The sequence below is a fragment of the Gorilla gorilla genome, chromosome 4 (assembly GCF_029281585.2).
Source record: "Gorilla gorilla gorilla isolate KB3781 chromosome 4, NHGRI_mGorGor1-v2.1_pri, whole genome shotgun sequence".
Taxonomy (NCBI): Eukaryota; Metazoa; Chordata; class Mammalia; order Primates; family Hominidae; genus Gorilla; species Gorilla gorilla.
Window position 1 is genome coordinate 157,519,225 of NC_073228.2, and position 27,941 is coordinate 157,547,165.

General features: G+C 42.3%; 1 protein-coding gene across 6 annotated transcripts in view; it reads left to right on the forward strand.

The window, feature by feature from the left end:
* The window catches only part of GRIA1 (glutamate ionotropic receptor AMPA type subunit 1), a 322,677-nt gene that overhangs the window by 209,081 nt on the left and 85,655 nt on the right, over positions 1-27,941 (forward strand). For all 6 annotated transcript variants that reach the window (XM_019028221.4, XM_004042863.5, XM_055389529.2 and 3 more), the window contains one exon: positions 6,232-6,602. In XM_019028221.4, coding sequence (XP_018883766.1) covers positions 6,232-6,602 — 371 coding nt within the window. The remainder of the gene's footprint in view (positions 1-6,231; positions 6,603-27,941) is intronic.

Sequence of the window (27,941 nt, forward strand, 5' to 3'; positions counted from 1 at the left end):
TTGCCTCTCTAGTTTCATGCTCTCTCATGAAATTTCCAATTCAGCCAAATGCCCCTCGATTACTCTGTTCCCTAGAGTGCTCCCTTCCACTCTCCACCCCTAAGATCCTACTCCTTCAAAACCTGTATCAAATAATACTTTTTTCAGGGTGTGTTTCTTTCTTCTCATAATAGGTATGAATGTGCCTTTTAATTGTTCTCGCCTTCCCCTATAGAATTTAGTTGCTGGTTTTTTTAATGATTTACCCTGCCTTATATAACGGTTACCTGTGTAACAGGGGTAGGTCTATTCTATCTTTATAATGCTCACCACACTTGAAATAACTCCATGCACAATTGCTATAAAATCTTCAATAAATTACAGCAGTTTTGAAAAGCTGCTGAATGTCCCACATTGTTTTAAGCGTTTAGGGAATTATTGAGAAGCAAAAGATTTGATCTTTTGCTTAATACTTTATGAGGTAGAAAAGACCCCATCTTTTAACATTTTATGGGGTAGAAAAGACAATGTGAGAAAATAGTAAAAGGTAGTATAGAATAAGGAGTCTATATTGTATGGCTCAGCTAAGGGCTAACTAGAGTTTGTCTAGCCCTCAGTGGGGATGTGAAACTTGAAAAATGACCATATTTAAACAGACCGAGAGGCCGGGCACAGTAGCTCATGCCTATAATCCCAGCACCTTGGGAGGCCGAGGCAGGCGGATCACCTGAGGTCAGGAATTTGAGACTAGCCTGGCCAACATGGTGAAACCCCATCTCTACCAAAAATACAAAAATTAGCTGCACATGGTGGCAGGCACCTGTAATCCCAGCTCCTTGGGAGGCTGAGGTAGGAGAATCACTTGAACCCAGAAGATAGAGGTTGCAGTGAGCCAAGACCATGCCATTGCACTCCAGCGTGGGAGACAAGAGCGAAACTCTGTCTCAAAAATGATAATAAAAAACATACAGAGAGAAAAGCAGCCCAGGAATTTTTAAAGTATAAACAATAGGATGGTGGTGGAAATAAGTAAGGTGTGAGAGGAGAATGAGAAAACGCATGGTTTTTGTTGAGGACTTGGGTTGAAGAGTAGTCAGGGATACATATGAGTAAAAAATAGCAAGAGGAAGAGTGTGGATGATTCAGTGGGCATTGGAAGATCACGAAGGTATTTGAGTAGAGAGACAACAAAAGGCAATGGAAGAAGCCTCCAGCTGCCTTGTGCAGGGAAGGGACCACCACGGCTTCACTCACAGAAACTAAAACACATGCCAAGCCCCAGGTCAATATTAAGTGCTCATAAGGACAAGCAGCCACTGAGGAAGATGATAAATCTTCTTGTTTCATATCAGGGCAAGAGGAGCCATGATGGCCCTGAGAGACATACAAAGGGAATTCAAAGAAGAAAAAGATGGAATAAAGGAAATCTTCCCTCAGGGAGGTAGATTTTGAGATGACATGTGAAGGTGGTTATTGAGTTGGGGAATGGGATGTGCTTCTCTCCTTTCTTATTCCCTTTACCACCTCTCACTTTGGGAAGCTCCATGGACAAAAGGTAGAGACCTGGATGGTACATGCTGCATCTGGAGGCTGGTTTCCATGGGAACTCCCATCAAGCTCTTAAGGTCATCCCCATGGCAACTGCTGTGCACTTTTCACCTTCTCTAGCATTTATCTTCACCTTCACCTCATGTAATGTGGTTTGCTTGGTTAAAAGTCTGCAGTGTGGGCAGAACAATGCCAGGATCATCCCCAGTAGCCAACACAGCTGGTGGTGAGTCACTGGCACAGCAGGGCTCAGGCCAGCTGGAGTTACCTATGGGTGCCTCAGCAGCCAGGCCTGCCTCAGTAGCCTCCTCCTTATCAGGCCTGTTCCTCTGCCCAGTAAAAACTGTTCTGACCGGGTGCGGTGGTCATGCCTGTAATCCCAGCACTTTGGGAGGCTGAGGCGGGTGGATCACGAGGTCAGGAGATCTAGACCATCCTGGCTAACACAGTGAAACCCCATCTCTACTAAGAATACAAAAAATTAGCTGGGCGTGGTAGTGGGTGCCTGTAGTCCTAGCTACTCGGGAGCTGAGTAGTTAAGGCAGGAGAATGGCGTGAACCTGGGAGGCGGAGCTTGCAATGAGTCAAGATGGAGCCACTGTACTCCAGCCTGGGCGACAAAGCGAGACTCCGTCTCAAAAAAAAAAAAAAAAAAAAAAAAAATACTATGTTCTGAAGACTCTGTGATGGCCCCAGTCGGATGCTCAGCCTTTCTTTTTAGTTTGGCTTTCCTTTTCTGTTCCCTTGGGGAAGAACCAAGTGATTTGGAGAAGCATCTCTCAACCACCAACCACCAGAGATCAAGAAAAATTTATCTGGAGGCTTCCAAATTTATTCTTTCTGTGGCTTTCTAAATAACTAAGTCGTTCAGGGTCTCTCTTATCTTTCTTTTGCTCCCTCTTTTTCCGTCAATAATGATAGTAGTCACATTTCATCGTGTAGCGTGTGCCAGGTGCTATGTTGAATACTTTACTCACATTCTTTCATTTACTCTGCATATCGACTCCATGAGGTAAGATTACTGTTTACATTTTATAGATGAGGACACTGAGGCCCTCTAGGTTAGATAATTTGGCAAAGGAAACACAGCTAGTGAAAGCAGAGTCAGAACATGCAGCTCTGGCTTTTGTACTCCACACTAGGACATACTGCCTCTGTAGAAATCCCACCATCCAAATGCTAGGTGGTAAAACCAATATTAACTGAGAGAACAGCAAATGTCTGCATTTGCAGATGCCATATGCTGCAAATGAAGTTTCTGCTCCTCACATGGTATATCTTGGTGCCTCCTTCACAGCTGTCTTTACTGTCTGTCCTTTGTCTTGGTAAAGCAGAAAGAGAGTGAGCTTTGCAGACAGACACCTGGATTTGAGTTCCAACTCTGCCAACTTGCTGGCCCCATGACTTCTCCGGGGCCACCCCTGTGAAACAAGGAACGTGAATTCTTTACCACAGGCTGTGATGGGGAATATTCATTTATGCAGGGCCTGGCTCAGAGCAGATCTCCATTTCTGATAGTTTTATTCACTTTATGCTTTTTTCTACCACATGAAAACTATATGCTGTTTTCCCAGGGTAGTTTCTAGACATCACATATTTTGTTTTGGGATCTGCTAGGTCAGTGATTCTAGAGGTGTGGTCTTTGGACCAATAGCATTAGCACCACCTGGGAACCTATTAGAAATGCAGATGTTCACATCTCACCCCAGGCCCACTGAATCTAGAAACTCTGGCGTGTGTGTCTTTAAAAGCCCTCCTGGTGATTCTGCTGCACACTCAAGTTTGAGAGCCATTGTCCTAAGATGTCAGTTTAAGAAAATAATTTTGACTGCTCACATTTCACAGTACTCTCATGTATTTTGAATTATCTTGACCCTCACAAAACAAGCCTGTGAAATTGGTGAAACAAGAATTATTATGCCTGTTTTTAAAATGAGGAAATTGACATCCAAAAAGACAACTGTTTCATTTGAGGCTACACAATCAGCCAGTTGCAGAGAAGAGCAGCCCGGTCTGAGATCCACTGTGCCCTCCACTACCCAGTGAAGCTCCAGTGAGAACCTCAGTTATTGGTGGTGGAAATCAACTTCTGAGGCCTCTCAGTCGATATTAACTAAGCTAAAATACTACTGCTTTTCACAAACCACCTTCCCTCTCTGGATATGAGTTTCTTATCTGTAAAATGAAGTAGTTGAACTTAGCATCTCCCAGTATGTGTGTATCTTACATACATGGGTACCTCTTGATGCTTAGGAAGATGAATGACCCATGGCCAAATAGTTTTGGAAATGCCACATTCTACTTACTCCTCTTGGAAATTCTCAGTGCACTGTGGTCATCTAAAGGTTCTGGGAAGTTCTGCCCCAAGCATGTTTATTTTTATGTTATTTTCATGTTATTAACCATCTTTCCAGAAATAATGTTCTATTGAACAAATTTTTGAACTACAAAATGAACTAAGCTTTAGGACAATATGGAACAGGCCGGGTATGGTGGCTCACACCTGTAATCCCAGCACTTTGGGAGGCTAAGGCAGGCAGATCACTTGAGGCCAGGAGTTTGAGACCAGCTTGGCCAACATGGCGAAACCTCTACTAAAAATACAAAAATTAGCTGGGCATTGTGGCACATCCCTGTAATCCCAGCTACTCAGGAGGCTGAGGCATGAGCATTGCTTGAACCCAGGAGACAGAGGTTGCAGAGCCAAGATCACACCACTGCACTCCAGCCTGGGGAACAGGGCAAGACCCTGTCTCAAAAAAAAAAAAAAAAGGCAATATGGATCAATGATTTCCAGCCTATGATCTCTTATTAAATCACATTAGGAAGCATCCAACAAATCCATGCAATATCATTTACCCCTTTCAGAGCTGGTCTTCATCCACCTCCCTTCTGGATAACTTGTGGTCAATCCCTCCAAGTCATTTCCATTACTTGTCTCCCCCATTCTTTTTCTGTTGGTTTACAAACAAAAAAGTAAATACCTTCTCACCTGTACTGTCTTGTATTTGTAAAAATTACCAAGATTTATGCAGTGGGTATTAGGGGAAAAAACAGAATTGCTATGAAATTTACACCTGACTTCACGTTAATTAATGGAAAGTTTCTTTCTACAAGTGAGAACTTAATTCATCCTGAAGCCAGGCTTTCTATTCCACTTAAAGCACCTTCTCAATAATCCCAGACAATGAAAGTAACCAGAGGAAATCTCTAAGCAACAGCCAGCTGGTGGGTGGTCAGCACCCTGACCTGCACAGCATCTGTCACCAGCTTCACATCTGGGCTGTTGTACAGCATAAGAGAAAGCCATTTGCCTTGAACAGACCTGCATAGGCATGTCTCTTATCTCAGAAATGAATGCTATGGCATCTCCCCATGGAAATCCTCTTAGGTTTCCAGGATCTCTTGATCTCAGGCCAACAGGAGCAGTGGATTTCTGTTGAGTAGATGCCAGTGCTTCTGCCATTGGAGAGAGGTAGGAAAGACAGGAGAACAAGGCATGGTTGGTGATTCCATGTGCTGGGTGCCTAAGGATGAATATTTCTTGCAACCTTTTTATGTTTATCTGCATGCTGGATTTGAAATTTAAAAACTGTATTATATATGTATTTCTTAGACTTCTTCCTGAAGAAGAAAATGACTGCAATACTACTTTACCTTTTCATCACAGGCTATTATTCCCATGGTTCCCTCCTCCTGGAATGCTGTTCCATGCCAGAGCAACCTGTCAAAGTCCTACCCCTCTTTCAATGCCAACTTTATATGCCACCTCTTCCAAGATGCAGACCCCTATCTCCGCAGCCAGAATGAATCCCTCCCTGGTCTCTGGCAGTACTCTGTATATCTTGGATAACACATACCCCTTCCACCTTGTAGATTGGAAAATTGTTTGTGTGTTTCAATGTCTCCTAATTTGTAATTTCCTGAGGATGGGGACCATAGTCTACCTACAACTTTCAGCCTGCAGATTGCACATAGTAAGTGTTCAATAAATACTATTGAGTTAAATTGACCTTTACTCAGGACGATCTTGGTTGCAGGAAAAAGAAACCCAATTCAAACTGACTTAGGCAAACTGACGCATTGGCTCATGTTCTTGGATTCCTCTGTGTCAATACAGAGGGATGTATTGACACAGATTCCGAGAGAATCCAGGGTAAGCCCTGAATTTACAGTTGCCTGAATTATGACATAAGGGGTCATCCTCTGCATCTCTCAGGACTAATTCTCACTAAACCCATTTGAGTCCTATGTCATCCCTGAATGGATGATTCTGGCCAGGGTAGTGGGGTACATGGATTGACCGGGACCTGGGTCACCTGCTTCCCCATGTAGCCGGAGTGATCAGACCCATTCCAACCTGCAGGATTGACAGTGGGGCAAGAATGATTCTCCTGCCAGAGGAAGGGAGTGGGGCTGCTGAGCAGGCAAAAACAACAGATACCAAAACAGCTTCCTTCTTGTAGTATGAGAAAGATGCCTCTAACATTTAGAACAGTCAAATAACTAGAAAATCTCTTGTAAGATATTGAGCTGACCATCCATTCATCAAAAATATTTTATAGAGTAGGAGGGGTTGGACTTCAAAGGTTCTTTCCCACTCTCATATCCTTTAAGACACAAAAGAATAGTCACAATGAGAAGAAAAACAAGAGAATGAAAAGGCTGCTGAGCTCACCTGCATTTTTTTTTTTTTCTTTTCAGAGAGCAGATGTGGCTGTGGCTCCCTTAACTATCACTTTGGTCCGGGAAGAAGTTATAGATTTCTCCAAACCATTTATGAGTTTGGGGATCTCCATCATGATTAAAAAACCACAGAAATCCAAGCCGGGTGTCTTCTCCTTCCTTGATCCTTTGGCTTATGAGATTTGGATGTGCATTGTTTTTGCCTACATTGGAGTGAGCGTTGTCCTCTTCCTGGTCAGCCGCTTCAGTCCCTATGAATGGCACAGTGAAGAGTTTGAGGAAGGACGGGACCAGACAACCAGTGACCAGTCCAATGAGTTTGGGATATTCAACAGTTTGTGGTTCTCCCTGGGAGCCTTCATGCAGCAAGGATGTGACATTTCTCCCAGGTCAGTCAGCTCTTCTCAATCCCTTTGCCTAATGCTATGGTTTTGTTTGTTTGTTTTTTTGTTTGTTTGTTTGTTTATTTTTTAAATACTGAAAAGTAAAGAGATGAATTATTTCAGACCACTGTATTCAGTTGTTCAACTATTCTTTACAATCAACTGTCCATTGCACACTGTGGATTATCTGGATCATCCTGTAGCTGGGCCATCTCTGTCTGCTGTCTGGGTTGATGTGCTCTGTCAAGGTTAATAGGCATAATTATGACTGATGCATTGTAGCTGAAAGGTACAGAGGAAAGAAGGGAGCATTGTGTGGTACAACTAACATTTATGGAGCACCTACCAAATGCCAAGCAAGGTTCTGAGTCCTGTACATGCCTTATCTCATTGAGTCCTTACAGGAACATAAGGTGGTACTCCCATCATGTCTCTTTTTACAAATGAGGAACCACAGAAATGTTGAATATCTTGCCAATGTTACACAGCTAGTAGGCAAGTGAGTTGAGATTCAGAATGCTGTCCTTTCCTACTTCTGCATGGTGGGAAGAGCACTGGATTATGAGTAAGTTCTAGCACTGGTTCTAGCACATGGGCCCTTTATGCGGCCCTCGGAAAGTCACCTCACCCTAGTAGATGTTGGCGTCTTCATCTTAAAGAGAAAAAACTTATCCTTTTCTTTGGTTCTGAGAAAGACTCTGGAAATAATCTAGTTCCAGTGATGATGGAAATTTGTTTCTTGTGATTAAAAAGTGGAATTTCAGGCCAGGCGTGGTGGCTCACGCCTGTAATCCTAGCACTTTGGGAGGCCAAGGCAGGTGGATTACTTGAGATCAGGAGTTCGAGACCAGCCTGGCCAACATGGTGAAACCCTGTCTCTACTAAAAATAAAAAATAATAAAACAATAATAATAATAAATTAGCCGGATGTGGTGGCAGGTGCCCGTAATCCCAGCTATTTCAGGAGGTTGAGGTAGGAGGGTCACTTGAACCCGGGAGGCAGAGGTTGCAGTGAGGCAAGATCATGCCACTGCACTCCAGCCTGGGTGACAGAGTGAGACTCTGTCTTAAAAAAAAAAGAAGAAAAAAATGGAATTTCTCAGAGGTACCTCAGATATCACATTGAAAGCACTCGGGTAACCAAATCAGTGGGATTTTAGCCCCCCACATGGAATCAGAATGGCTCCATTTTTGTCTGTTTTATATATTGGACTTGTGAACACAATTTATTTTGGAAAAAAAGAGTGACTGAAGCTAAGAAAAGAGAAAGGGTGGACAGGAGATGGGGGTGAGGAAGGTAGGAAAGCTGCCAATCTAGACCAAGTCCACATTTACTGACCTCCTGTTCTTCTGACTACATTCTGGATGTGCATGCCACAATTCCCCACCAATTTGCCTGATAAATAAGCACTGACTCTATTTCCTTTTACAGTTGCTTAATGTCTATGAACTCTTTTTCCAGTAGGCACTCTCTTAGATTACCAAATTTCAAAAGCCTACAGGGAGTCATGGCTCAGAATTTGGCCTCCATGGATAGATCTGGAGGCATAAGTGCATAATATCAAGGTCTCATAGACATGTGCTGGAGGCATCTTTACCACCTATCTACATTTTGCATTTCATTGTCAAGGAGGACCAATATTCCTAAGCGGCAATGGAGTAAATTCTTTCTAACAAGCTTCCCTCAGGACTTATTTGGCCTGCTGTATAACTTAGAAAGTCTCATCGTTCATTATAATCTTGTTTTTCTTTAAATAAGAAGACAGTGGGGGGTGGGGGGCGCGTGGGAGAGGAGGTGTGAGACTGGCTGCTTGGCCAATACTGGCAAACACATGGTGAAGAGTAGAGAGAACCAAGCAGGGGAAGGGCTTGCTTAAAAATAAATCAGGCCCGTGGGTAAACAGTGGGAAGAAACAATTCCTAACTAGTCAGTATAATGTAGGGCCATCACAACATGCAGGTGTCAGAGAAGACCCATGAACTTGTTTTTTCTCCTTTATTTCCTTCATCAGTGAGCATCTCATCTTTTCACAGAACCTTTATGCTGTGATCTCAGGGTGTGTTTTCTTTCTCCCCACTATTCCTCCAGGGGTTTCAATCTTGTGGTCCATAAACTGAATCTTCTGTCAGACAGGTTTTTGTTTAATCTGTACAGAATTTGGCAATGGTTATCCAAAACTGAGTGGTAGCTTCCCTCTTGAACAGGTCCGCGCATTCACGGTTCACCCCAGCCCCAACCTGACCTTCTTTGTTCCTGTGTTACTCAGCTGGCCCCAGAGGGTGCTTGAGTTTGTGACCTCTGGCTGCAAGAGGATTTTCAAACTATGCTTTCTGGACTTCTGAGGGTTCCACTAGGGTATCATAGGAGTTGACATTGAGGTGAAGAGGAGACTGAACAACATATCCAGCCTCCCTCCTCCCTGATTTTCATAAAACAACTCTACTCTATGCCTCTTTTTCATTAATAAAATGGAAATAATAGTTTCTACCTCAAATCTTGTTGGAAAGTTTAGAAGTATGTATAGATCCTATAACACAGTACCCAGCCATCACACAGGAAGCGCTATAACTGGATGCTTTTTTTATTTGTTAATTGATTTTTTTTACTTGGATTTTGTCTAAACTTCACTGGAAGAAACGATGCCACTGTTCACACTGATTTGAAAGCCTAATACCTTCTTCTCAAGGAGTCCATTAACAAAGCAGAAATAGCCAGTGGTTTACGCCAGAGACCAGCCACATCTGGATTCCTAAGACTCCTCCTCATAGGAACTGGGAGGAAGGGTCGGTGACTTTGGCTGAAAGGTCTGACAGACACAAGAGTGAACTGCCAAAGGAAGTTAGAACTTTGATCCACTTGAGATGGACTTTTTTTAATCAAGCCAACCTTGGTTAATCCCAGAGTTTAGGAGCCTGTAAAATCTCCCTTGAGAGTGAGAATGTATTAAAATGTTTCTTGGAAATATATGTAGAAGAGAAGAGACATATACTTCATCTTACCTTGAACCAGACAAAAACACAAGGATGCTAAGACAATGATCAAAGTTAGAGACTAAGAAGACAATGAAAAACATCAGTAGAAACTTTTGTTGTCATTGTTGTTTTTATATTTCCTGATGAAGTCAGTAAGTTTCATGACCTTCTGATATGCACAGCACTATGTTAGACACTCTGGGTGCTGCAGTAGAAGGGGCTTTTAAAGCTGACATTCATCAAACATCCTTCCAAATGAGCTTCAATTAACTGATCTTGCTGCTTATTTAAAGAAAATGTCATAAACCCTTCCTAACTTAGTATTTGGGGAAATCAATTTCGTCTGAATTGCATGTATCTGCACTTATCCACAAGTAGCTTTAACTCTTTCTAATCTCTTCAAAGTTGATGTTAATGTCTAGTAACCAAAACGAACAAAATGTGGCTAAGTGTAATTGTCTGCAAATAACATCAAAACCTGACCATAGTAATATGGTAAAGACAAAGATAACCCAGTAAAGAGGGTTATCTTTCTCACATATAAGAAAAGTGGTAGCAGGTAGTGGCTTGTGGTGAAATCCAGATTGGCCATTCTGTAAATTATCTTGGCCTTTTCTTCTTGTTCATAAGATGGCGGTTCCCAAATATTGTGTCCATGTTCAAACAGCATGAAGGAAAAAAAGTGTTGCCTTCTATTTCTGTCTTTTTGGATCAGAAGAACAAAAGCTTAACAAAATACTCTCCACCCCACACAGATGTCTGCTTCTTTCTCATTGGTCAGGACAGTGGCCATGATTATTTCTAGTGGCAAGAGAGGCTGAGAAGGCAAGAATTTAGGTTTTCCAACCTCTAGAGTAGGCAGGGTAGGAATCGATATTGGGGGAATCAACTGGCAGTATTGGCCACTGTGCCTAAAATCAATGTTTTCTGCACTGGCACCAGGAATAGATAGAAATAATCCAGAATTAGCACAGTCAATGGTGTATGCCAGCGAATGCTACTGAAATGCTTTAAAGACTCCTCCACCCACCCTTTGAAATGTATATTCAATAAATTGGTTTTGTATAACCCATTTTAACAGCGAAAGTTAAAAATCACTTCAGCTATGATCACAGATTACAATTTATTTTTTTAATTAGGTTGATGGTGAGATTAAAAAGGGACCCATGAATTTACTTTTAAGCCTGCTTCTCGTTCAAAAAAAAAACAACTTTTTTTTTAACTCAGTCACCCCAGCTGGAGTGTAGTGGTGCAATCTCAGCTCACTGCAGCCTTGACCTTCTGGGCTCAAGCCATCCTCCCACCTCAGCCTCCTGAGTAGCTGGGACTACAGGCACAAGCCTCCACGCCCAGCTAATTTTTGTATTTTTTGTATAGTTGAGGTTTCCCTATGCTGCCCAAGCTGGTCTTGAACTCCTGAACCCAAGTGATCTGCCTACCTTGGCCTCCTGAAGTGCTGGGATTACAGACATGAGCTACTGTGCCCAGCCCAAAGACCTATTTTTAATAGATATTTTAGATTTTGAGGAGTATGTTAAAGAAGGAATAAAAATCATCACAGACAAAATTTATCTTTAGTACCTCCAACTTTCATTTCTGGTCCATTTCCCCATATGTGTGGTCAAGATCATTCATTTATTCAACAGATATTGCTAACTGCCTACGACATGCAGGGTATGGTTCTAAGTGCTGAGGATATGAAGATATATTGGTGATGGAGTGTGGAGGGCAGGAGCCTTTGCTTCAAGGAGCTGGCAGTATAGTGATATGAGAGACATTAAACAAATTATCGTGAATGTGTAAGTTGGGATGTGCTATGAATAAAATGAACCTGCTGTTGCAATAGATAATACAAGAAGTGGAATTAAACAAGCCTTACTTAGAGTGTTCTGAGAAGGTTTCTCTGAGGAGCTGATGGGTAAGAATGAGCTAGACTTGTATAAAGCTAAGAGACATAAATAGCCATATGCAAAGGTTCTCAGGTGAAAAAGAGTTTACTGCTCTCAAGGACTGGAGGAGTGACAAGCATGTCTGGCTTAGAGTGAATCAAGAGAACAGAGGTTTGAGATAAGATTGGAGGAAGAGGCAGAGGCCTGCGCAGGGCCCTGTGGTCACATTTTAAATTTGATGTTTTATTTTAAATGCAATGGAAGACCATTGGAGGGTTTTTAAGCAAGGGAAGGATTGATTTGCATGCTAAAATACCACTCTGGGGAGCCGTGAGGAAAATGAATTGGGACAGAGAAGAGTCTAGAGTGGAAGCAGAGGGACCAAACAAGAGTCTCTCACAGCCATCCTGAGGAAATTACAGTGATGGAAATTATAATGATGGTCATCGACATGGATTTATGGTTCACTCTGAGACTAGAATTGACAGGACTTGCTGATGGATTGGATCTATGAGGATGAGGAGGGGGAGGAATCAAGGGTGAGTCCAAGAGGGAGGAAGCATTTGGAAAACAGGGAACCACAGTTCCAGGGACTATTAGCTCTGGGCAGGATCAATAGGATGCTCTAGTCTACCCACCCCATGTTACACATGAGGAAACTGAGGCCAGAGAGGGAGGGAAAGACATTTTATCTAAGATCACCCAGGCGATACCTATGGCTGATTGGTGCCCAATCCAATGCTACCCTACTGTGCAGTCTCAGCCCGAGGCTCCATTGCCTTCAAATGAACTGAGAGTGAGCTTCTTCAGCTTATTACACCCATGGCCCCACTTTCCCAATGGCTTCTCCATGGCATCAATATTTTCCTGGGTTCAGGTGACCTTAGTAAGAGAATGAGAGGAGGTTAGAGGGTGCTAGGAGAACGGAGGAAAATGGGAAATTATGACTTTAGCTTTCAGAATTCTCTCTTTTATTCTTGATCATAGACTGAATTGGAGTGTGTAATAATTGTCTCCACCTGGTGGAGATAATTACTCTCAGGAGAAGAAGTCTAAGGCAAGGGGAGTGATGGTGCTTTGGAGGTCTCCTGGAGCCTGATATCATAACCTCCTCCCTCCACTAATTTATTTATTTATTTTTTTCCAAGACAGAGTCTTGCTCTGTTGCCCAGAGCTGGAGTGCAATGGCATGATCTCGGTTCACTGTAACCTCCACCTCCCGGGTTCAAGCAATTCTCATGCCTCAGCCTCCCCAGTAGCTGGCATTACAGGCGTGTGCCACCATGCCCAGCTAATTGTTGTATTTTTAGTAGAGATGGGGTTTCACCATGTTGGCCAGGCTGGTCTTGAACTCCTGACCTTGCGATCTGCCCACCTCGGACTCCCAAAGTGCTGGGATTACAGGCATGAGCCACTGTGCCCAGCCTTGTTGAGGGCCTTTTAACTGACTCACGGTAGGAAGATGGTGGCCAATGAGGACAGCCCAAGCCAATAACCAACGATAGCCTGACCTTTGCATTCACACACAAGTTTCATAGTAACCAGTATGCCTCTGGCACTGAGAGTCTATGAGAAACCTTCCTCTTTCCCCTCTTTCCACCTCCTGCTCTCTGTCCTCCCACCCCAGCAAGAGCTGTGCAAACCCATTTCTCTTGCTCTTCTTGATGTCACTGTAGTATTGTGGGGAAGAGAAAGAGCCTGAGAGTAAATATTGAGGCAAGTTGATGAAGGCAGCCTGAAATTGTCAAACATTTCTCATTTTGAAAATGCAAACGTCATTTAGGCCACAGGTTCATTTCTACAAGGAACAGTGTCACAAGGATGTGTCAAAAATGATGAGCAGGAAATGTGCGATAGCTAATCTGGGTCTTGGGACTAGGCATGGGGGTTTCTGCTGGGACCCTCTGCGTCAGAATTACCTGGGATGTTTGTCCAAATGCAGGTTCTCAGACTTCATTTCAGCTCTCTAGAATTTGAAACTCTGCAGTTGGAGAGAAAGTTCTACATGTTTCACAAGCCTCCCCACCCACTTCTGCCCCAGGGCTGATGGGATTAAAGTTTGGAAGTCATTGAACTAGGGTGCTGCCCAGAGAAGTCAGCTTAAAAGTACAGAAAGCAAGGCCCATACGGCAGCTAGAAATGATGCTGAGTCAAAAGCATCGAGTTTGATATTGGGTCAAAAGCCGTAAACATGGAGCCCAGAGTCTGCCAGCTCACTACCCTATAGTATGTTACATGCTGGTTGAGCGAGGGCCTTGGCACAGGGGTGTTGACTGTGGCCTTCAAAGCAGGGGCCTGGCTGTCCTGATGACCCTGCCTTCTGCAGGCCAAGCCAGCAAGAGGAACTTACCAAGGGCTTCACCGGCATATTTCACCTTGACAGTTTTTTCCTCTCCATTAGCAAGCAACACCAACACAAAGGGACTGGCCCAGGTGAGGTGATTCTGCAGTCATGGCAGGTGTGAAGTGTGCATGGACTGTGTGGGGGTGGCCCCCATCATGGGAGATAGGGTGTGGAACTCCAGATCAACGGCTCCTACTTTTTCCATTTTAATCTTCTGCTACCTGATGGTGAGACCCAGAACCAGGTTCTGCTACTGAGCAGTTTTACAGACCTTTGAGAAGAAGAGTAGAAGTTTCACAAGCTCCAAAGGCAGCATGGAAATGTTAAAATGAGTGCAGTGACAGGAGAATAAAAGCCTTCACTGGATATGCAAATAAAACCATCATTTTCTGTGTCTCAGCCTGCAGTTCTGGCCATCAGCAAGGGAGAAGCATAATTGCTGTCTCTAGATTGTTCTGGAAGTTTATACTTTGAACAGTTTAATTGACGGAGAGATTTTTTTTCTCCAAAATTACAATAGGAAAATTTTCAGAAAGTTTTTCACAGAGCTGAAAGGGATATTGAGGACCAATTATTCATTTATTTATTCATTAAGTGTTTCTTTAGCAACTGTTATTTAACAAACATTGTTCAAGGTACTGTGAGAGACATCACAGAACATAGCAGACAAAAGCTCCTACTCTCCTGGAGCTTGCATTCCAGAGAGAAGAGGCAGGCAATAAATAAAATAAAAATGTGATTAACATGGCCATCCCAATTCGATAGGCGAGGATTCTGGGTGACAGGGAGAGGAAGGGACATAGCCAAAATCACACAGATAATTAGTGTAAGTTCAATAGCATAGGAGTGGAAGTCAGCCGGGGGCTGTGGTGAATGGCACATGCATGTGTTAGCTAGAGAGGATAGCTCCCCCTCGGCTCTGGATAGTCATTGCCATGGGAACTCCATGCAGACCAAACAAAAGCATGCCTAGATTCAGCTTGTACGCCACCAGTTTGAGAGCCCTAAAAGAATGGTGAGGAATAAAACAGCCACCGTATGTACTTACTGCATTTAGACACACTTGGAATATCTTATTTTTATATATATTTTTTAAGGGAATTTTTCTCCTTTTCCCCTCCATTTTTGATTCCAAGCATGAAATCTGATTGCTGTATTTTTCTTTCCTTTCATATACCTTGGAAAATCCAGACCACAAATGGTGGCTGCACTAAAAGAAAGATGGTCCCTAAATTCCCGTATCCAGAGAAACCTATTTATGGCTAGCTACATCTTCATAGGTTCTGCATTTTCCCAGAGACGACCTCTTGTTTTTCTTTTAAACCCTCACTGGATATATAGCATCTGTGACCAAGAAGCCCAGTTATTCACCTGCAAAGAAGTATTGAGCTCTAGACAGAAAAAAATGAAAGCATAACTAACTGAATTGATGAGGAAAGTATGCTGAAACCCCTATGGGGAGCCTGATGGTTTTGAATATGAGTTAGGTACCACCATCCAACCGTGGTGAGTGAATCATTTTTGCTACACCACTTACATATGCTTTTACCTCTAGCTGTGTCCAATGGAGATAATAGGTGAATGAAGTCCAAGACACCCAGCAGAAAATAAATGGTGTCAAGAACACTAATAGAAACCACAAACCTAGCTGATGACAGTCACTGTTTGCATCTAGTGGCTGAAGAAGAAATGGCCTCAAAATAAGGAGGCACATTGCCTGCTAAAGCAGAGTGGAGTCCCACCCAAAGGCAGAAGTAGGACCAGCTGTTGTCACAAGGGATGGAGGAGGTGGTAAAGGAATTTAAAAAGAAGCTCAGTCTCAGCTACTACTAACCCATTGGATGAGTCACTTTCTCTCTGTGTGTCTCACTTTTTCCTCTGCAAAATGGAAGTAAGATGGTCTCTAGTATGTCCCTAGCTCCCCACCTAAGGCTCACCTCCTTGTGATTCCCAGCTTAGCCAAGGCTCCAACCAAGCCAAGTTGTGCTTCATTCTGTCTCCCAGCTCCATGCTCCCATTATGCCTTTATTGTTCCCTCTGCTTGGAGTGACTTTTCCCACCTTTCCTGCTCAACTCCTTCCCCATTTGCAAATGTTGCCTTCTCACTCTTCCCCAACCAACCCCAATTACTCCTCTGAATCTGTGATTTACAGTCATAGTTATAAGCTTGAACTCTGCAGCAGGGCCGGCTGGGATTGAATTCTGACTCTACTACCTACTAGCTGTGTGAGCTTCAGAAAATAACTTTCCTACATCCAGTTTCCACTTCTGGAAAATAGGAAAAATAATAAGACCTACCTCAAATGAGATATTTTGAGGATTAAATGATGAGATTCATGGAAAACATTTGCCTTGCACAGGGGTGATACACTGTAAATGCTGTTGTTATTGCTGCTGTTGCCATTGTTGCTGTCACCTACACTTCTCTGAGGGCATCTTAAATCTTCAACCCTGCACTATAGTTACCATGTCTGTTTCTTATTGAGACTGGTAGACTCATTTCTACAACTTATTCAAAACCTGACATGAGGGGTTGTATGTTCTAAATACTCAACATATGTTTGTTGAATGTCCATCTTCACAATAGCTAAGGACTCTGTCCTGTTTTTCATTTAATCAAGAGAAAATCAGCTAATAGAGAGAATTTCCAGCTGTCACTAACTGCCTGTGTAACACGGGGCAACTCAGTCCTGGTCCCTGAATGGATTTGGAGAAGAAGTGGGAAGAATTGGAGATAAAGAAATTAAAAGGAACCAGAAAATAAAGTTACCTTGTCATCCTAATGTTGCCAGCTACCCCACTATTCAGGAAAGCTCTGATCTCTTTGCTGGAAAAATAGTAGCAAAAATTTCTTTCTTTCATGTGTTGTACCTACTATGTGTCAGGCACTCTGACAAGTGTTAGATCATGTTACTGCTAATCTTCTTGAAAACTCTGCCTGGTATATCAACACCATTTTGTGATGAGAAAACTGGGGCTCAGAGAAATTAATTCACTTGCATGTGGGTACCCAGCAGGGCTGAGATTATAACCTGTGTCTGTCTGATTCTAATACCCATGATTTATCCTTGACACACAGCTGTCTTCCAAGACCAGCAATCTTCTGAAGGTCCCTTAGGGCTCCCCAGGGATTGTTATAATTTTTTAAAAAGTGGGAGACATCCTTTTTCCTTTATAGGATTCCCTAACTCTGGTTTTTTTAATGGGCCTTGCTTTGAATTTTTATTCAATTTTTATTATTCCTAAGAGTATCTTTGTCTTTAAGAGCCATCTCCTGAGGGAGCAGAGACGAGCACCGAGGAGAACATTTTGCCCCCACCAAGATCAGGTGCAGCCTGCTCAGCTGGAGTGAGGGAGATAGTGAGACAGAAATAAGAGCAAAAATGTAACTGGTGCCACTTTGGAAAGTCAGCTTCAGCTGGGAAGGGACTGTGGGACATTCCATAGTCACAGCCAAAGCTGGAGAGGGCATGTTGTTAACTGTAGCACTTTAAGTAGGAAGGATAAATGGGGAGAAAATGAGGAAATAGAGTCAGAAGTGACCTTAAAATTGTGACTGTGAGAGAGATCTGGAATCTATTTATCCTATGGGTAAATTCCATTTGTCCTATAGAAATGATCGTGGAAATGTGATAAGATGTGTGTGTAAGGACATTCATTTCACTGTTTTAAAAAGCAGGAGATGGCTTAGTGTCCATCAGTAGAAAGCTGGTGAAAGAAATGCCAGCCCATCATCCAAAGGAACAGGAAGCGGCTGTTGAGGAGGATGAACAATAATGGTTGTGCTACGCCGTAGAGATCTTCAGGGTCACAGAACTGGGAAGTCGTGGGTTATGGTCTTGCTGATCCAAATTACAGGCTCTTTTCACTGCCCCATGCTGCCTCCCTGGAACACAGGAACTAGGGAAATGTATAACCAAGGGTTGCACAAAACCCTTTGTTACACGTACTTCATAGAATCAGTGCTAGAGTTCTTCTAAGAAAGGAAAAATTCGTGTGGGCTAAGGTGAACAGAGACTTCTGGGAAGCACTGAATGGTGCCTTGAAAGATGAAATAAGATTTTTCCACAGAAGCAAAGAGAAATGAGGAGGGAATCCCTGCTGGTGGATGATCGTGAGCAAGCGCACTAAGGCGGATAGGGAGACACGTAAGGGAGGGAGCCAATACCAATGAATACCTAGAAAGAATCTTGATTGACAGGTACCATAGCTCAGCAAGGTGGGTTGAGCCATGCTACCTGTCAATCAAGATCCTTCCTAGGTATTCATTGGCCAAGGGGTCAGAGCTCGCCAAGTTTAATGATAAACCCAATACCATGACTTTTGGGGCCCTGTATCCTGCTATGAGGCTATTAAAGTGTCACCTTAGAAATACACAGAGTGTAAAATAGGTAATGTTGGACCACTTCTTCAGCTGCCATCAGGAAGAGCTCTAGGAAGTAGCTCTCAACTTCCTGTGGAGCACCTTTGTTGATTGGTGTTAAGACTTAGTCCACCATGGATGGAACTTTGCCAGCCACATTCTAACTTCTGGGATTCAAAGGGTCCTGGCTGGGCACTTGGGGGAACCCACTGGCCACCACTGCTGCCAAGTTATTTATCTTTATCTCCTGAGCAGCAGGTAGAAGAGGCTGTAAGAAAAATGTCTTCCTGGCTGGGGACCCCCCTGAGATTCAATTTCCCTTTCACGTCTCATTTTGGGAATGGAAAAAAAATCAATAGAGAGGGAGTTTGCTTTATTTTGGTTCTGGCTATTGCAGGCATGTATTTCTACAGATACAAGAAAGGAGTCATCACTCCGATGTTTTAAATTGAGCACCACCTGGGATCTAAACCTTGCATTAGGCACAAGGCTAACTAAGCATTATGGCAGATTTAAAGAAGCAAGAAGTGAGTTCAGACCTCTAAGTTTGCAACACAGTAGAAGAACCAAGGTATGCAAGGAGAAAAGTAGATAATAAAGCAGAACATGCTTTTGAATAATTCCCAAAAGTGGGATTAATAGTCAATAGGTAAAGAAGAAAGAAAGATCACTGAGGACTAAAATGATCTGGGCTGGCTTATGGAAAAGGAGAAACTTGGGCTGGTCCCAAGGGATTAAGCAAGACTTATAGGAGGAATTACAGGTAAGACAAAGGGGTTGGCGCGACGAGTCAAGCAAAGAAGGGGAGATGACTGTGTTTTGAGGCCAAGGATCCCATTATTCAGACAAACCTGGGTTTGGATCCTAGCTCCAGCAGCTACTAAGCTTTCAGACTTGAACCAGTAAGTTAACCATTGAGTCTCAGTTTCCTCAAATTTGAAAAAAGGTCCATTCATACCAATATCACAGAATCATTATGAGAATACATGAGCAAACAGAGACCTAGTACCTAGCACATACCAGAGCCTCAAAAATCTTGATTTTCTTTCCCTTCCATTATGTTAATCACCTCACTTCCTTCCCACCCTATCCCTGGTCCCCCACCAGTCATTTATTCCCTGCTAAGAGCTTTCTGAGACTCACTGACAGGCATCTCCTTATCTGGCTGTGCTGCTGGCCCACCTCCGGCCAGAGGAAAGTCCGGAGGTTATTTCCAGCAGGAGGAGGAAGGCTGCCAGATGCAGTGACTGGAGGATATTGGCAGCATCACTCATCCCATCCCAGTGTTATTTCTCAGCTCAGTTATTGGATAGGAACTGAATCCACGCACCTGCCCACTTTGCTAGTGTTACTCATTTCTCTGGCAGTGACCCTTCCCTGCCAAACCAGACTGTCCACAAGTCCATTCCTGCTCTCCTGAGCACCTGGTTTTGTTTCTTTGAGGTCAGCATTAGGTTCATTTTTCTTTACATCTCAAGAGTGATGGATATTGGCTTTGCAGGAATTGTAAATATGCAGGGCTTTCTCAACAGAGCAGCTAAGAGCGTGGGCTCTGGAGTTAGGCCTGGGCTCAGTTCTGCCTCTTACACTAATTTTCTTTGTGATTCTGGGCAACTAGGTTTTCATGTCAGAGCCTCTACCACTATTGCTGTATAACAAACCACTCCAAACTCGTGACAAAAAATAACAGTTATTTTATTAAGATCATGGATTTCATGGGTCAGGAAATTTGGAAAGGGGCACCATGGATGACTTGTCTCTGCTTGTATCTGGAGCCTTCGATGGAAAATCTAGAAGACTGTGGATAACTTGACAGCTGGGGGAAGGAATTATCTGAGGGCTTACTCCCTCCTTTACGTGTCTGGCAGCCGAGGCTTTTGGCCTGAACACCTACACGTGCCCTCTCCTGGCTCCTCTGTGGGCTTCCTCACAGCACGATGGCTGGGTTCCAAGAACAAGTGTCCCAAAAAGAAGCAGGCAGAAGCTGTATCACCTTTCGTAACCTACCCTCAAAAGTGACATAGTGTGACTTCTGCCATTGTCACAACCCCAACCAGATTAAAAGAGAAGGAACATAGATTCCACCTTTCAGTAAGAGAAAGATCAGCATCGCATTGTAAGAAGGTGTGGAATGGAGGGGGTAGGGGTATTGTGACCATCTTTGGAAAATACAATCTGCCATACTTTATATATAAAATAAGGATTATATCTTGTGGAATCATTATGAAGATCGAATGGAATAAGGTATTTAAAGAGCTTAGCATGGTGCTGACATGTAATAAGTGCTCAATAAAAGGCATGTGCTCTCTCTCTCCAAGTAGAGAACTATATGGCATTTATAGTCAATGATTATCAATATTCCATGTAGTCAGTGTTTATTAATTTTTTGTGTCCACAATAGACACCAGTGATTACTTTTAAGCTAATTAATCAAAACATTAGTTCCTTAATGAGTCTATAGAATGGGGTCTTAAAATACATATAGTTTCTTATCTCATCATCTCATATTATACTTTGGGAAACTAAGGTTGAAGAAGTTCACATAGCCAGTAAAGTTAGCATTGAGCATTTTATAATCTAGGCTTGGATGAAGCATTTTTATTGAAAATAGCTCAAGTGACCCTTAACAAACAATAAGCAATTTTTTAAAGGACTAATGTTTAGACTTCAACACCTTTCAGGTTATGTAGGACCTTGAACATCATCATAAGCCTTGGAGGCAAATGAAAAGAGACAGGAGGAGCATTAGTTCTTGGTGCATTCTTATTTTGCCACAGGAAACCCTTCAAGAGGTCTGAACACTAAAATAAGCCCAGTCACTGCCTCTGTCTTTTAGAGACTATGTAAACTGCTCCTCCATCCCACGCCCAGAGTCTCCATGTTTAGGCAATGTTTGCTCAATGTAGTGAGTAGGACAGAACAGTTAAAGCTAGCAACATTGAGTTGCTGTGCCTTTGCATATCCACCTGAGAAGTAAGGCCAAGAGGAACAGAATGAATGGGTCATGGTGTGTATTTCTTTATCAAGGCTGTGTAGAGAGCCTGGCTAGACAAGGACAGGAGTCAGAAGATACAACTGTGGCCATGTGCCCATGGGCAAGTCACTTTTCTTCTCAGGCCTCAGGTTTCACACTTCGAATGATCTGACATTCTACAAACGAAGGTGTTTCCTGAGCCCCCATGGCCAGTTCTGTATTCTCCTTAGTACCATAAAGAATACATAGAAATAAGGAACACCAAGTCTTTCCTTTTATGATGTGTATAGTCTCATTAGGAAGATAAGACTAACACACATGAAACAGTGAACTTACAAAGTTCAGGTGTATCCTGGGCCCCAAGTGCCATCCACGGGTGACACAGATGGGAGAGATGGACATTGGTAGAAGGTCAGTCCTCATCTCCATCTGACTGGGATGGGAAAAAGGGGAGACACATGATTAAACCAGAAGCAAATATATCAGCCTTCCCTAGTAAGCTAAGGCTTCTTACATTTTACCATATATGTTACAACAAAACTCAGACAGGGAAAAGGGAATTTTCTTACTTACACACAGCAGATTCATATTCGTGGTGATGCTTGTTTTTATTTAACTTCTACCTCTTTTTTTACTTAATGGACTCTTTCCTCTTAAATTTAAGATAACACATTGAGCAAACAAAGATATAGATAGGAGTGAAGTTCCCCCACATCTTCCCCCTTTGACACACAATTTATTTTCTTTTTATAAATTTTATTAAGATATAACACACAAATAAATAAGACACAAATTATAAATATACAGCCCAACTAATTTTCAGAAAACTACCTGTGTAAATGCCTGTGTAATCAGCACTCAAATTAAGAAATAGATGATATCAAGAATCTCAGGTAACTCTTTTTGTCTCCTTCACACTTCTCCCATGACAGGAGTAGCCGCTCCCCTGATTTCTGATGCATAGAGTAGTTTTATGAATTGAACTCTTTTTGAATCTACTGAATAGAATTATATAGTATCTATTTTTTGTGTCTGGCTCTTTTTGCCCAATATTATATTGTGACCTTCATCCATGTATCACATATAGTTGTAGTTCATTCATTCTCATTATTTTATAGTATTCCATTTTGTGGATATACCACAATTTATTTATCCATTCTTTCTGGATGAACATTTGGGTTGTTCCCAGTGTAAGGCCATTATAAATAGGGCTGCTGTGAAGATTCTTGTAAAAGTCTTTTGGTATGTGTATTTCTGTTGGATGCATAACTAGGAGTGGAATTCCTGGGTCAAGTTATATATATTTTCTATTGTAGATGCTACCAAACTGTTTTCAGAAGTAGCGTACAGATTTAGACTCATCAGCAATGTATATGAGTTCCAGTTGCTCCACATTTGCCTTTTTCCTTTTAGCAAGTAGATGAGTTGTAGGATCACATTATGGTTTTAATTTGCATTTCCCTGGAAACTAGTACTTCTTTCATATTTGTTAGCCATTTGAGTAGCTATCCTCTTTTATGAAGTACTTTTGTAAGTCTCTTGGTCACTTTTCTTTTAGGTCATCTGTTCTTTTCTTATTGTTGTACAAGTATTCTTCATATAGTCTTGACATAAGTCCTTTTTTAGTTGTATGTATTGTTAATATTGTCTCCCATTCTGTGGCTTATCTTTTCACTGTCTTGGCAGTGTGTCATGTTGAACAGAAATACATAACTTTAATGTAGTCCAGTTTCACAAGATTTTTTCTTTATGGCTAGTACTTTTTGTGTCTTGCTTAAGAAGACTTTACCTACCTCAAAGTCATAAAGATATTCTTTTATAGTTTCTTCTGAAAGTTTCAGCTTTACCTTTTACTTTTAGATCTAGGTGTTCTATAGGTATGTGTGAGAGAGAGGGTCAAGATTTTTTGTTTGTTTCTTGGTACATAGATATCCTATTGAACTTGCATGATTTATTTTAATGTCATCCTTTCTTCTTACTGTATACCACTTTCACATAAATCAGTTACCAAATACATGCAGGTCTGTGTCTGGATTCTTGATTCTGTTCTGTTGATATAGTTTTCTATCTTTGCCAGGGTATTACCCTATCTTAACTACTTTAGCTTTATAGTTAGTCTTGATAACTGGTTCTGAGATGGAAGCTGGATGATCCCATGGGGTACGGGGTGTAGAAGGGATTCTCTTCACATAGAGACTCCTACGAGAAAATGTCTGCAGTGTTTTCTAACTGTGAGATACTATGATTCTGTTGGATTACCAATGGATTGTGGCTTTTCTCAAGGGTCTGGAAGAAATCAATAACAGACTCTATGTTAGTGATTTTTCTGAACAGTTTAACACCTAAAAGTGATGGGTAAAGCTCAGGATCAGGATAATTGTGGGTAGAAAAGACATCCTTTAGCATCCAAACTTGGAGCATGCAAAACTCTAGGGAGTGCCAGAGGAAAGGCAAAGAAGGATTAATTATCTTTCATTTAAATTAACCTAAAAGAAGAAATTGCATTTCAAATGAGATAGAAGGTACTGGGGGGACAAAAAGGAATTTGTCTTGCATTCAAAACATGGTTGCTTTTATTGACCCATAGTCTCAACTCAATGTGTAAGGAAAGCTGTGGGTTGCATCATCGTATTGTAAGAGATGAAAAAGTAGGGGAAACAGCCAAGATGGCTGAATAGGAACAGCTCCGGTCTACAGCTCCCAGCATGAGCGACAGAGAAGACGGGTGATTTCTGCATTTCCATCTGAGGTACCAGGTTCATCTCACTAGGGAATGCCAGACAGTGGGCGCAGGACAGTGGGTGCAGCGCACTGTGTGTGAGCCAAAGCAGGGAGAGGCATTGCCTCACTCGGGAAGTGCAAGGGGTCAGGGAGTTCCCTTTCCTAGTCAAAGAAAGGGGCGACAGATGGCACCTGGAAAATTGGGTCACTCCTGCCCTAATACTGTGCTTTTCCCACGGACTTAAAAAACAGCTCACCAGGAGATTGTATCCCGCACCTGGCTCGGAGGGTCCTACGCCCACGAAGTCTCGCTGATTGCTAGCACAGCAGTCTGAGATCAAACTGCAAGGCGGCAGCAAGGCTGGGGGAGGGGCGCCCGCCATTGCCCAGGCTTGCTTGGGTAAACAAAGCCAGGAAGCTCGAACTGGGTGGAGCCCACCACAGCTCAAGGAGGCCTGCCTGCCTTTGTACACTCCACCTCTGGGGGCAGGGCACAGACAAACAAAAAGACAGCAGTAACCTCTGCAGACTTAAATGTCTCTGTCTGACAGCTTTGAAGAGAGCAGTGGTTGTCCCAGCATGCAGCTGGAGATCTGAGAACAGGCAGACTGCCTACTCAAGTGGGTCCCTGACCCCTGACCCCCAAGCAGCCTAACTGGGAGGCACCCCCCAGTAGGGGCAGACTGACACCTCACACAGCCAGGTACTCCTCTGAGACAAAACTTCCAGGGGAATGATCAAACAGCAGCATTCGCACTTCACGAAAATCCGCGGTTCTGCAGCCACTGCTGCTGTTACCCAGCAAACAGGGTCTGGAGTGGACCTCTAGCAAACTCCAACAGACCTGCAGCTGAGGGTCCTGTCTCTTAGAAGGAAAACTAAAAAACAGAAAGGACATCCACAACAAAAACCCATCTGTACATCACCATCATCAAAGACCAAAAGTAGATAAAACCACAAAGATGGGGAAAAAACAGAGCAGAAAAACTGGAAACTGTAAAAAGCAGAGCGCCTCTCCTCCTCCAAAGGAACGAAGTTCCTCACCAGCAACGGAACAAAGCTGGATGGAGAATGACTTTGACGAGTTGAGAGAGGAAGGCTTCAGACGATCAAACTACTCTGAGCTACAAGAGGAAATTCAAACCAAAGGCAAAGAAGTTGAAAACTTTGAAAAAAATTTAGATGAATGTATAACTAGAATAACCAATACAGAGAAGTGCTTAAAGGAGCTGATGGAGCTGAAAGCCAAGGCTCGAGAACTATGTGAAGAATGCAGAAGCCTCAGGAGCCGATGCGATCAACTGGAAGAAAGGGTATCAGCAATGGAAGATGAAATGAATGAAATGAAGTGAGAAGGGAAGTTTAGAGAAAAAAGAATAAAAAGAAAGAAACAAAGCCTCCAAGAAATATGGGACTATGTGAAAAGACCAAATCTACGTCTGATTGGTGTACCTGAAAGTAACGGGGAGAATGGAACCAACTTGGAAAACACTCTGCAGGTTATTATCCAGGAGAACTTCCCCAATCTAGCAAGGCAGGCCAAAATTCGGATTCAGGAAATACAGAGAACACCACAAAGATACTCCTCGAGAAGAGCAACTCCAAGACACATAATTGTCAGATTCACCAAAGTTGAAATGAAGGAAAAAATGTAAAGGGCAGCCAGAGAGAAAGGTCAGCTTACCCAAAAAGGGAAGCCCATCAGACTAACAGCAGATCTCTTGGCAGAAACTCTACAAGCCAGAAGAGAGTGGGGGCCAATATTCAACATTCTTAAAGAAAAGAATTTTCAACCCAGAATTTCATATCCAGCCAAACTAAGCTTCATAAATGAAGGAGAAATAAAATACTTTACAGACAAGCAAATGCTGAGAGATTTTGTCACGACCAGGCCTGCCCTAAAAGAGCTGCTGAAGGAAGCACTAAACATGGAAAGGAACAACTGGTACCAGCCACTGCAAAATCATGCCAAATTGTAAAGACCATCAAGGCTAGGAAGAAACTGCATCAACTAACGAGCAAAATAACCAGCTAACATCAAAATGACAGGATCAAATTCACACATAAGAATATTAACTTTAAATGTAAATGGATTAAATGCTCCAATTAAAAGACACAGACTGGCAAATTTGATAAAGACTCAAGACCCATCAGTGTGCTGTATTCAGGAAACCCATCTCACGTGCAGAGACACACATAGGCTCAAAATAAAGGGATGGAGGAAGATCTACCAAGCAAATGGGAAACCAAAAAAAGGCAGGGGTTGCAATCCTAGTCTCTGATAAAATAGACTTTAAACCAACAAAGATCAAAAGAGACAAAGAAGGCCATTACATAATGGTAAAGGGATCAATTCAACAAGAAGAGCTAACTATCCTAAATATATATGCACCCAATACAGGAGCACACAGTTTCATAAAGCAAGTCCTGAGTGACCTACAAAGAGACTTAGACTCCCACACAATAATAATGGGAGACTTTAACAGCCCACTGTCAACATTAGACAGATCAATGAGACAGAAAGTTAACAAGGATACCCAGGAATTGAACTCAGCTCTGCACCAAGCGTACCTAATAGACATCTACAGAACTCTCCACCCCAAATCAACAGAATATACATTTTTTCAGCACCGCACGACACCTATTCCAAAATTGACCACATACTTGGAAGTAAAGCTCTCCTCAGCAAATATAAAAGAACAGAAATTATAACAAACTGTCTCTCAGACCACAGTGCAATCAAACTAGAACTCAGGATTAAGAAACTCACTCAAAACCGCTCAACTACATGGAAACTGAAGAACCTGCTTCTGAATGACTACTGGGTACATCACGAAATGAAGGCAGAAATAAAGATGTTCTTTGAAACCAATGAGAACAAAGACACAACATACCAGAATCTCTGGGACACTTTCAAAGCAGTGTGTAGAGGGAAATTTATAGCACTAAATGCCCACAAGAGAAACCAGGAAAGATCCAAAATTGACACCCTAACATCACAATTAAAAGAACTAGAAAAGCAAGAGCAAACACATTCAAAAGCTAGCAGAATGTAAGAAATAACTAAAATCAGAGCAGAACTGAAGGAAATAGAGACACAAAAAACCCTTCAAAAAATTAATGAATCCAGGAGCTGGTTTTTTGAAAGGATCAACAAAATTGATAGACCCCTAGCAAGACTAATAAAGAAGAAAAGAGAGAAGAATCAAATAGATGCAATAAAAAATGATAAAAGGGATTTCACCACCGATCCCACAGAAATACAAACTACCATCAGAGAATACTACAAACACCTCTACACAAATAAACTAGAAAATCTAGAAGATATGGATAAATTCCTCGACACATACACCCTCCCAAGACTAAACCAGAAAGAAGTTGAATCTCTGAATAGATCAATAACAGGCTGTGAAATTGTGGCAATAATCAATAGCTTACCAACCAAAAACAGTCCAGGACCAGATGGATTCACAGCCAAATTCTACCAGAGGTACAAGGAGGAATTGGTACCATTCCTTCTGAAACTATTCCAATCAATGGAAAAAGAGGGAATCCTCCCTAACTCATTTTATGAGGCAGGCATCATCCTGATACCAAAGCCAGGCAGGGACACAACCAAAAAAGAGAATTTTAGACCAACATCCTTGATGAACATTGATGCAAAAATCCTCAATAAAATACTGGCAAACTGAATCCAGCAGCACATCAAAAAGCTTATCCACCATGATCAAGTGGGCTTCATCCCTGTGATGCAAGGCTGGTTCAATATATGCAAATCAATAAATGTAATCCAGCATATAAACAGAACCAAAGACAAAAACCACATGATTATCTCAATAGATGCAGAAAAGGCCTTTGACAAAATTCAACAACTCTTCATGCTAAAAACTCTCAATAAATTAGGTATTGATGGGACGTATCTCAAAATAATTAGAGCTATCTATGACAAACCCACAGCCAATATCATACTGAATGGGCAAAAACTGGAAGCATTCCCTTTGAAAACTGGCACAAGACAGGGATGCCCTCTCTCACCACTCCTATTCAAAATGGTGTTGGAAGTTCTGGCCAGGGCAATTAG